The following is a 12,020-nucleotide window of genomic DNA, read 5'->3' as shown; positions in this document are numbered from 1 at the left end:
AATCAACGGAGATGGGGTAATGGGGTAAAGGGCTTTACTGGCCAGTTTCATAACAATTTTACAATGATTGCAGTGGAAGCTGACCCTATTTACAACAAAAACAACAAAATCAATAAAAACTGTAGGACTAGGACAGTGTATGAATATATTTTGTAGGAATTATAATTTAAATGTAAGTAACATACCTGCTGTTTCGATCTGAATCTGGGTTAATACATCCATCTTTCTACTTTCTCCAACAGTGGCAAATTTTTCAACTTTTTTTACATATTATACACACAACAGGCAGCACTGATTTACTTTTTCTTCTTGCGTCTGGAGCGGCTGAACATGAAGTAAATGTATGTTTTCTTTGGAGAGCTAGGACCCAGACATAGAGTTAGATGTAGAAACTAGAGTCCGCACTGACTCTCATGCCCAACTATTCCAGAATCGGGTTATTCGCCGTCAAAATTTTAAGGTTTAATCTGAATTGGATTTAGAATAAAATCTTATTCCGGATTTAGGAGTCACACTCAAGTCGCTAAAATGCGAACTGGATCTGAAATGACGATTCCGTATATTCGTATATTTTTCCGAATATAACAAAATTCATTGTTTTACATTATGCATGTTTATTTCTGAAAGGATTTTAATTATGAAATGGGAGCCACGATGGCTCAGTAAGTAAGACGCTGGCTCGCTAACTTGGAGGTCGCGGGTTCGCTCTCGGTGTTGACCGAGAAAGTTCATCGTGATTTTCCGGCGTGGTTTCCCCTTGTCAGTGGTGTAGGACGGAGGGCCTGATAAGGACAGTTGTCTAGTCGTTCGGATGGGTCGAGAAACTATGTTCCCGGGTACACATTGGCGTGGACGTAAAAGATCCCTCATAGTTAGAATTTGATATAAGAGTAGCCGTAGCGCTGCTGTCCGGGCAAAATTACCCTCACAGCACACTGTATGACGTATGCCGTCTTCATTAGCCCAGTCGGAGCATAACAGTAGGAAGTTAAACCCCATTTCATTTCATTTCGCTAGTACAGCGCCAAGAGTGAAGTACATGCACATCCTCGTTCGCCTTTGATTCTGGTGCTGACGAAATCGTGCCCAACGTAATAAATGGCAATGTGCCGAAGATGCAAGACCCGGCGTCGCTGATGTAGTCTTGCTTTTCTCAGGAAATTCGCAACAGAAGATCATGAATATGAATGATATGAATGATATGAATGATATGGATATGAATGACCTTCAATTCTGTTATACGCATTCAATTTGAAATCAATCCAGAGAGGGGTTTCTCGGGCCATTGCTTCCACCGAGCCAATCCCCCCCCCCCCCTTCTGGGGTGTAGGGGTGATAAGAATATACCCTTCGTATTTCCTGCGCGTCGTAAAAGGCGACTAAAATGATCCCTGCAACGGGGCAACGTGTTTGCCGTGCGTTGCGACCCGTGTCGGTGGAGAGTGGAACCCTGGTAATTGAGTGGGGATTTGGCTTGCGAGCCCTTTCTCTACAGCACATTACTTTGGACCATGGTTTACCTAGACGAGAGGTATGGATGGTCCACTCTGATCAATCGGCTTTGGTCGATTTAGTTCTGTAGTATGTAGCATTTCTCAGTTTAATGCTGTTGTTTATTCACTCAGCAATTACCTACCTTTGTGCCCTTAGTACATTTTACAGAGCGGCGTCTTGGGGCATTCAGGTTGGAACGTAGTATTTTTACTTTCTGGCTTGAATATACCCCTCCTCGAGCCCTGAAGCCACGTACAGGTTATCCGTGCTAGTCCTCCCGTTAGTAGGCAGGGAAGTAACCTGGGGGACGACGAGGGGTGAATCAAAAAATTATTAGTACATGGATTCCAACAAACTCATTACTGACCTACAATGTGGATTTCGGTCCCAAAGGAGCACTCTTGATCATCTGGTTCGATTTGAAACGTTCGCCGAGGACGTTTTCATCCAGAAGCAACATTTAGTTGCAGTATTTTTTAGATCTAAATAAAGCATATGATACCACGTGGAAACATGGCATCATGTGCGACCTCCATAACCTCGGCCTACGAGGTCACTTACCTATCTTCATTAAAAATTTCCTGGAAGATAGGTCATTTAAGGTACGACTGGGATCAATATTCTCTGACCCATTCATCGTCTGCTACTATCACACGAGTTCATCAGCAAGGACATTGTCCTTTGCTGGCTCCCCAGTCGCATGGATATAAAAGGGAATGATCAAGCAGATTTGGCTGCCAAGTCTGCCTTAGATGTTCCCTTATCCATTTTTTAAATACCATTCACCGATTTTAAATTTACCATTCAAACTTCATCACATTAAGCTCCTCTTAGGAGATTGGCCCAACTCCTATAGAACCAACAGGAGGGGTGAAGTTGTTTTGTGCCGCTCTCGCATTGGTCATTCTGCTTTAACTCATATTTTCATCTTGAAGCGAGAGCCTCGATCAGAATGTGAACACTGTCACCTTCCTTTGACAGTTAAGCACATTTTGATTGAGAGCAATCATATCAAGAACATAATCTACTTAATCTATTTTCCCAACCGGGTTTATATTGTATTGTAACATGTTTAAGGGTGAATCTTGCGTTTTGATTTGTCAATTAGACACTGTCGATTGGACAATAACACCCCTCTGTTTTAGTAATTTCTTTTAAAATGCTAAAAAAGCATGTTACATTGTCGATAAATACTTCCTGCTTCTTATTTAGAGGAGCGTCATTGTGCAACAGACATGTCCTGAGATTTTACATTACAACCCGTGAGGCTAACGCGTCTTGGGTCCTAATGAACTCAGGGCGTATCGATTGAACGATAACACCCCTCTATATGTGAAACAGGAAGTGTTTATCTCCTAAACATACTAGACTTTTTGAAAGAGACATGTTTTTATCACAAATTTTAATTGGATATTTATCATTTCAGTTATTGTATTTTAAATATTTATATGCATAAAAGATTTATTTTATTTACTGTGATATTGTTTTTATTTATGCATATAATACTTTTCTGTATAATATATTTAGCTTGTCTCGCATAAATCACCATATGTTTGGCGCAATATAGCCCGGTGGGTGCTGACGTGCCATAAAATCACATTTCATTTCCACCGAGGGGGATATCGCAGACCATTCTACCAAGCAGAGTTGTCCTCCCTTGCAGCTCACACTATCGAATGTATTGACCACGCTGTTGGGAGATTTTATCGAAATGCTGGATAACGAGACTTTCGTGGAGAATAATCACAGACAAGTGATCTTATTTTAGTATATTCAGCGTTCGCGCAGTGCCAAATTAAGGAATCACTCTTATATTGACTTAGAAATGGACGAACGCAACAGCAGGCCTAGATTGGTTAGATGGGCCTAGATAGTAGATCTATTTTTTCTACAGAGGCTGAACTAAAAGTTTAAAATAGCCCTAGTCACAAGAAAACTGGCAAGGACATACATAGGCCTAGACCGTAGACGTTTCAGTTTTCGAGACTCAGTTCAGGGTTCATTTTTTTAGCCGCTTTCTCTCTAGAGATGGGCACACCTAGGCTTTTTTTCAAATATGAAAAACATTGATTAAGGAGAAAATTTTAATTAAGGACATACATGGGCATTTCGAGACTCAAGTTCAGGTTCCTTTTTTAGCCGCTTTGTCTCTAGAGACAAGTGACGAGTCATAAAAATTATGCACGGGTGATATAATTCTTGTTTGTTTCTATTTCAATATGCGATGGGTTTTTTTTACTTACCGACAAATGAAGATTAATTTCATGAAAAAGAGCAGCCATCTTCCAAAGGTTTCGTGTCAGGACTGTGCTATTCTTGCTACGCGAAATACCCGGGTTATCTCTTAACGCGCATTCTACGATTAATGACGGTAGAGCGACCGTAATTCGAACTATTTTGCAGTGCATATTGTCGTAAACTTTCTGTCAGGCATTTATGGCGAAATAACCATAAAATTTACGAAAAAATTTTATAGTGAACGCACCTGTAGTAACTTGTATTCCATATAATTTGTGTCATGTCTTATATTAAGTTACTAAATTTTGTTTAAACAATGTATATTGTATTATTTATTTGGAATGTATACACATCATTTTATATATGATATATTCACATAGTTAGCAATTTATGGTGTATTTGGAATGTTTACATGCTAACATTTTATATTGTATTTGGGATGTTCACATCACAATTTGTTGTTCATTTGGAACTCCTCATAGCTAACAATTTATGGTGTTTTGGGGGTTTTCACATAGCTAACAATTTATAGTGTATTTAGAACGCCGATATAGCTCACAATTTATGTTGTCTTGGGTATGATCACAGCTATTTTGTATTTGGGATCTCGGGTGAACGTTATAACACGCCTCTCTTTCCAATGAAAGTAAATTGAGTAAATTGATCGAATAATATGTCAACAAGTTTACAATTTACATAACACACAGGACGCGTTATCTCCTATATAATATCATTTTATGGATGAAAAATTTAATGAGATTTATGTAAAGAGTAAACGACCATAACGTAATCCCTTCTGTTACTTTATATATATATATATACATTGCATGTCAAGATGTAGAGTGGGGTTTTTTTCAAGTTATTTCGTTTTATATTTAAACCGATAAGCCAGTTGAATAGAGTGCAAATGGCTGGCATGCATTGGTCTTCAAACGTCATACAAATAAATCAGTGATTCGTATCGATGTGGGCAGATTTGGTGAATGCATAATCTACTTCCTGGTACAAAATCTTTTCACAGGGATCGCAGGGTTGGTATTTCAATTTACCGACATAAGTGTCGGCCCCTGCTCAAGCTTATCATACCACTAGGGGTTGTTGATCACGTTAGACCATATTAAGGTAGGTTTGATTTAGCTACATTTTTATGTAGATATCAATACATTGGTTTACTGACATTAGAACATTAGTCTACTTTTATTTGGGATCTTCACATAGCTATAAATTTCTGATTTATTTGAGATCTACACAGAGCTATAAATTTCTGATTTATTTGAGATCTTCACATAGCTGAAAATGTCTGTTTAATTTAGGATATTAACTTAACTAAAAATATTTCTGTTTTATTTGGGATTTTGAATAGCTAAAAGTTTCTGATTTATTTGAGATCTTCGCATAGTTTTTAAAAACAAATGTTTTATTTGGGATTTACACATGGCTAAATAAAAATCGTATTTATTTGAGATCTTCACATAACTAAAATTCGGATTTATTGGGTTTTTCACATAGCTAAAAATGTATGTTGTTTTTCGGCACATCGATTGGAGAACTGTATATTCTAGCCAACAACCAAAAAGCTTCAATTGGCATAATGTTGATAGCGATAAACGAAAGTTACAAACTTCATTACAGTTGAAATCAAATTTCAAGCAGAACTGTTATTTTCATCCAACATTCAAACTTTATAAAGATATGAAATACACAAAATCAACTGATCCATTATGTATTGTTTAATGACATTAAACATTATGTACTGTTTAATGGCGAGACAGTAAGTAATATATTGTAACAACAAGAGGGCCACAGACCCGAGTGTTTTTACAATATATCACGCAATGTTTATAGCGCGGGGCCATTTAACGACTTAAAATACAGACACTCAACACATGCTTTTACAGTGAAATACGTCACGCGAGTCCAATATTTCACTAGTATAAATAATGTACGATTGGCAAGTTGCCCGTACGATTAATTGAAATAATGTTACGCCAACATCAAAGGATGTCGTCACATCTGTATTTTAAATATAACGAAATGTCAAAATTCCTTACACATTGGGCAAGAAAGTAATGCACAAGGAAAAAATCATTTGGAATAAATTTCTGCATTTTAATATCTTTGAAGTTTGTCAAGGTATGTACGTCGACTTGATATACTCTTTATCTGCGGTATTTAGTTTCTACTAGACATATATTTTATTGTCCCCCCGCCGTTCGAATAAAGCAGGGGACTATTAAAATGGGTTCGTCCGTCCGTCTGTCCGGCCGTCTTTTTGTGACACAATAACTCTCTTTCTAAATGAGCTAGAATGTTCAAACTTGGTGTAGGTGTTTATTAGGTCGATGTCGTGATGGAGTTTGAAGATGAGCATTTTCCGCTTAGGGTAAGCAGGGGTAAGCAATTTCATTGGTTGATGCTTTGGGGCACAATACCTTTAGTTCTGATTGAGTGAGAGTGATCAAACTTGGTGTATAGTTTCATTACATCAATACCCTAACCAAGTTCGATAATGAACATTTTCTGCTCAAGGTAAGCAGAGCGATAAGCGATTTTTTTGGTCGAGACTTTGGAACACAATAACTCTCCATCTAATTGAGCAACATGTTCACACTTAGTGTAGGTGTTTATTAGGTGAATGCCTTGGTGGAGTTCGAAGATGAGAATTTTCTGCTAAGGGTAAGCAGGGATAAGCAATTTGATAGGTTGGTACGTTGGGACACGATAACTTGAGTTCTAATTAAGAGAGAGTGATGAAACTTAGAGTAAAGTTTCATCACACCAATACCTTGACTAACTTCGATAATGAACGTTTTCTGCTGAGGGTAAGCAAAGCCATAAGCAATTCGATTGGTCAAGACTTTGAAACACAATAACTCTCATTCTAATTGAGGTAGAATGTTTAAACTTGGTTTAGGCGTTCATTAGGCGAATGCCTTGATGGAGTTCGATGATGATTTTGGGCACGATAAATTTGATTATAATTAAGTGAGAGCTATGAAACTCTGAGTATAGATTCATTATAGTATTACCATGACTAAGTTGGATGAGAATTTTCTACTTGGGCTAAGGAGCGATAAACAATTTGATTGGTCAAGACTTTAGAAAATAAAAACTTTTTAATTGAGATGTTCAACTGAGTTCAATGATCAACATTTCCCACTAAGTGATGAAACTTAGTGTATAGTTGATAATCAGTTTGATTGCTCGATACTTTTGAAAAGGATAAACGTGCAATTAATTAGTGTGTTTATCTATTTATTTCGGGATTTCGGCGGGGGACATCAGTCTCACTGTTGGCCTGTTTTATTATAAATTAAGTTATGTCTTGTTATAACATATCAGATATTTAAATCTAACATGGTGGAGACGACGAACAAAAATCGCCCCACCCCCTTTAAATTCATTTAGTTGCCTATTCACTTTTGTGCTTATACTTTATTGTGATCGAAAAATATAACCTGCCAGAAAATACTCTATAATATTATATAGATCACTACTATTATATAGATCACTACTAATGTTACATATTGATATGTGACTTGATAAAAGCATGGACAATGTCTGGTGTGGATCGTTTCTTTTGAATATCATACATACTAAATATAACGTGTTATTCAATATCCTATTGCGTCGTTTTATTTATGTTGTGTTTGACTTTCAACGAAAGCCCGTTATCGCTCTAATTGTGAACGATTCAGTGCACGGGTAAGTTTGAAATATCTTTTCTTGGATAATTTTGATACGATATAATTTCACAGTTATAATACAGATAAAAATCTCAGTGACTTCTCACAGACTAACTTCTAAAACTTGGTGTAAAATATTGTTCAAACAATATCCAGTTTTGAAGTGGATATTTAACACGAATAACGTCAACATGTTGAGTTTCAATATTCAAGGTTAAGGAGAGTATGACAAATGAACAATTCATAATTTAAAAATAGCTATCACAGGTAAAAACAGTTGTTGAGATGATATAACCGAGTGTGTGTTTCAATCTAAACCAAATTCCGCTCAATCTTTCAAATTCACTCAATCTTTCAAAACATAAGTTCTTCCTATATTCTACTTGTATAATGTATATGTTTTGTAGTTTGGGAGTGACTTATCAAACTTCCCACTTTAAAATGCTATTGCATTTCTAATGATTTTAAATTTATCCTGATATTACATGTATATATGTCTTTGTAGTTTAGGAGGGACCTATGGAAGATTAGTTTTTTTTGCAAACTAAATACGTTGCCTCATTAAATAAAGTTTTTATTATTATTATTATTATTATTATTATTATACTATACAGAGTTTGTCACTCACTTTAGCGTTTTATTTTGACCTATACAAGGTTCAAACCTTAATGTTATATTGCATTGTCCACAATCAAAATACGTATTTCGTTTCGTAAAAATACTTCAGTAACACTGCGTTGGATGTATCTCGCAAGTAAAGATTTCGACGTTAATTAGCTATGAAAGTTTGTTATTTTAGGTAGCCGCTTTGTTTTTGTTCCATATATAGTTCTTATATTTAAAGACAATGTAATTTGATGTACGGACCAAAGTCAGACAATTGGTTTATGACAGGCCTGATTTGGAATACATTTTCTACTCCTTTTCCGAGGCGTATCCCGAGTTTATTAACTGGAATTACTCCCAGGAAGAGATCACATTATTTATTCATTTATTTCCATTGTCAGCTGCCGTGTTTGTCAAGACGCGCGACCGTTTATTTTTAATATAAACGTTTGATTTACTATTATTTATATTTTTTCAACTCATATTTATATGTAAGCCTTCCATATAATTTTGATGTTTCGATCCCCTTTTTGTTATGAATGTATATAAACTGGTTTACATTCAATCGTTTCCGTCTTTACTCTTATTTCAAATCAGTTTCAAAAGAAAATGATAAAATCTTAAACTTTCATTTCAATGCGATAATACGTGTTATTTTGGGAGAGTTTTAATGATTTTGTCTAAGAAAACTGCTGAATTCTTAAAATTGAAACATATACATATTGTGTCTGTCCAATATCTAATCATTCAGAAACGCAGCTGAATAATTAAATACAAGTTTTATGCACCCTTCAGATAATATCACCTGTGGGGGAGCCACGTTGGCTCAGTGAGAATGGCCCTGGATCGCTAACATGGAGATCCCCTAAAGGCTAAAAGCCAAGAACCACTGCAGATTCCGTCATAGGTCACGATATGTAGATGGTTAGGGCACGTGTCTGATGGCGAGATTGTGGGTTAACCGTTATCATGCCCTAACCCTAATTACATCTCGTGCCATATGACGAAATCTGCAATGGGCCTTGGCTTTTAGACCTAACCTGGAGAACCCGGTTTCGATCTCGGTGTTGGCTGAGAAAGTTCCACTGGATTTCCCGGTGTGGTTTTCCCTTAGGGAAAAGCGTCCAGTCCATCGAATGGGACGGAAAATCCAGGTAACATGTACACATTCGAGTGCACGTAAAATAATTCGAAATAATAGTAACTCGTAATACCGCTGCCAGGTTAAATGTTCCCCATAGTGTATGCCCGTCTTTATGAGCTCGAATGGGCCAGAAAAGTAAGAAGTTAAACCACATTTTATTTCATTTCATAGTGACTAAGTGAGAGTATAAAGAAATGGTCCGTTGTAGTTTTCGTTTTACTGTTTATTATTTCTAATAAAGTATGTATATTCTCATACAACCCTGTCATATTTTGTCGGAAATAATTTTGTAAAACGTCTCATCATTATTGGAGTATCACAGGAGAGAATATGCGGTTAGTCGCAGCGGTCATGGGGGAAGCTTTAATAAAAAAAATATATTTAAGAAAATTGTGACGTTGCCAACGTTTTCGTGAGACTTGAAACAAAGAACATAATATGAGAAATTGGGTGAGGCTTTTGTAAGAGGCGATAATTGGTATTTCATTCAAGTAATCCTTGGTCATTAACGCGTGAACAGGATCTGACGACATTCTATTCTACCTAATCCTGGCTTTAATTAGGAACGTCCGCGAAATTTATAGTATAATAATATTGCAGTAAAATACACCTTTCCTTTATATATAACTATAAAAGAAAACAACACCTTTTTTCACGGTGTAAACACGCGCTCTAAGTCATCATGCCCATAATATGGGAAATATGGCTGAACAGAGTAAATGCAGGTTTTAGGGGCCGTGGAGATTTGTAAAATGTCCCAAGGTGTACACGAGTGAAAAAAGGTGGGGAACTACTGATATATATTGAAATATTTAGATCATGTATAATGGTAATCAAATCATTATCTTCGTTCACAAAGCATTTGTTGATTCTATTAATTTTTGAATTTGGATTGAACTGCAGTTATTATTTGTGGGGTTTTTTTTCAGAATGCATAAAAATTAAATTTGACCGTGATATAAAGATATAGATGCAACAGTTAGACGCGGTGTATCTAGGAATGGAAGACCACAACCAAGGGGAACTTTCCCTTCTATCAGACCTTAGCGAAAATAATATATTAAATGTTTTGAAGAATAGGCACCATCAAGATAAGATATATGTAAGTAGCTCTTTATTTCATGTCGTTATTATGTCTTCTGTTTGGTCGGTTGAACCGAGGTGACTCAGTGAATAAGACGTTGGATCTCTAGCCAGGAGGTCTCAGGTTTGCGCCCGGTGTTGTCCGAGAAAGGTCCTGTGTACACATTGCCGTGTACGTAAAATAACCCTTGGCAGTTGGAATTCGAAATGAGTAAGCCCCAGAGCCACAGTCCTAAAATGACTCGATAGATTTGGACTTGCCGGATTTTATATAACAACAAGTAAAATCATGAGGTTATTTATATATTAGAACAAAATGTCATGAGGTTGATTTACATATCGTGGGGTTGATTTTATCTAACAAGAAGCAAAATTATGAGGTGGAATTTATATCATAATTAATGTCACTATGATGACTTTATATAACAACAAGTAATGTCATGAGGTTGATTTTATACCATTGAAGCCATGGGGTTAAGTTTTCTGCAATCACAAAATAACATTCCTTAAGAGTCAGTTGGTTACAGATAATTTGCTTATCATTCCGAGAAAAGTTTGAAAGATTTTTCGGGAGCCACGAGTTCGATGCCGGTTTTGATTAAAACATTCCGCGGGATTTTCCGCTGTGTTTCCCTTTGGAGGGCCTGTATGTTTCAGTATGGACAGCCTGGTACAGGAACCACGTGCAGTTTTTTAAAGGTGTCGTGTACATGTTTGGGGTGCACATAAAAAAAAACCTTGACAGATGGGATCCGAAAAAGTGTAGATGGAAACACCTTGTCCGGGTAAAAATTACTATAGCATACTGCATCGCGTATACCCGTCTTCATTAGACCCTTTGGTGCAAAAAGTTGGACGTTGAACTACACCTAACTTTTTAAAATATTTGGGAGTGTTCGTATTTTTTAATGATATGTTAGGTTGTCGTGTATACTTCGTTTACGCCCCAGTGGCTTTCTAAACCAAATAACTATGAAAATACACGACAGCAGTATTATCTTTCTTTAACTGTATTAATCGTAAAAATTTAAAGGGCCAATCCCGATAATATTTTGGATAATTAAACTGCTTAATTTGATGTTAAAATCCGTTAAAATTCGCTACCTTAGGGCCGAGCAACTAACCCAACATATTTGATACGTTTTCGAACAACTTAAACCCGTCAGTCTTTATCTGGAAATGGAGACCGGTGTCTCAAACTGTATTATGCGGTGTACGGATAAAACCAGACTTTTATTTTATAAAAATAATGTGTAGTTGAAATTTACCTTTCGTTATCAAGTACAGCACATGGGTCATTCATTGTAAAGACCTCTAAAGTAACGGGGGTCGATTATCAGGTCACCCAACGAACAAATTGACCCCAAATCTTAAAAGGGTTACGTGTACGGATAAGGAATTTTGACGTTCACGTCCAAACAACTCAATATTTTGAGCTGAAATTTTGAGACAAGTTAAATGCACCATTCCTCGATATTTTGGCGCTTAAATTTCATACGTACTCAGACTTTTATTTTTGAGACTCTGTTCAAATCGGGATAGTCCCTTTAACTTTTCGATGAGTTATTTGATCATGCGTGGTTCTGTATAACATTTTATAAAGCATTAACAAAAAGTAATAGTTTTATCGAAGGCTGTTTTCAACGATTAGGGTGGTGTTGCATAAAGATATCCCGATTGAACTATAATTTTAAAGATCTTTGGATAGCAATCACTAAAGGTCGTGTGTGTATATATTGATTGTCGTCTATAAAACTATGTTATTCAAC

At 36.4% G+C, this 12,020-nt stretch overlaps 1 protein-coding gene across 2 annotated transcripts in view; it reads left to right on the top strand.

Moving 5' to 3' along the window:
* The first annotated feature begins 4,818 nt into the window (after positions 1-4,818).
* The window catches only part of LOC126822652 (chitin synthase chs-1), a 47,743-nt gene continuing 40,541 nt past the window's right edge, over positions 4,819-12,020 (top strand). The window contains exons 1-2 of one of the 2 annotated variants that reach the window (XM_050551632.2): positions 4,819-4,854; positions 10,098-10,270. In XM_050551632.2, the coding sequence (XP_050407589.1) occupies positions 10,139-10,270 (132 nt within the window). In that variant the 5' untranslated portion in view covers positions 4,819-4,854; positions 10,098-10,138. Of the gene's footprint in view, positions 4,855-7,329; positions 7,438-10,097; positions 10,271-12,020 lie in introns of those variants that run through there. The other variant, XM_050551633.2, reaches the window with a different exon arrangement.

Source organism: Patella vulgata, chromosome 5, assembly GCF_932274485.2.
Source record: "Patella vulgata chromosome 5, xgPatVulg1.2, whole genome shotgun sequence".
Taxonomy (NCBI): Eukaryota; Metazoa; Mollusca; class Gastropoda; family Patellidae; genus Patella; species Patella vulgata.
Note: the sequence above shows the minus strand (reverse complement) of the source record. Positions and strands in the feature narration are given on the sequence as shown.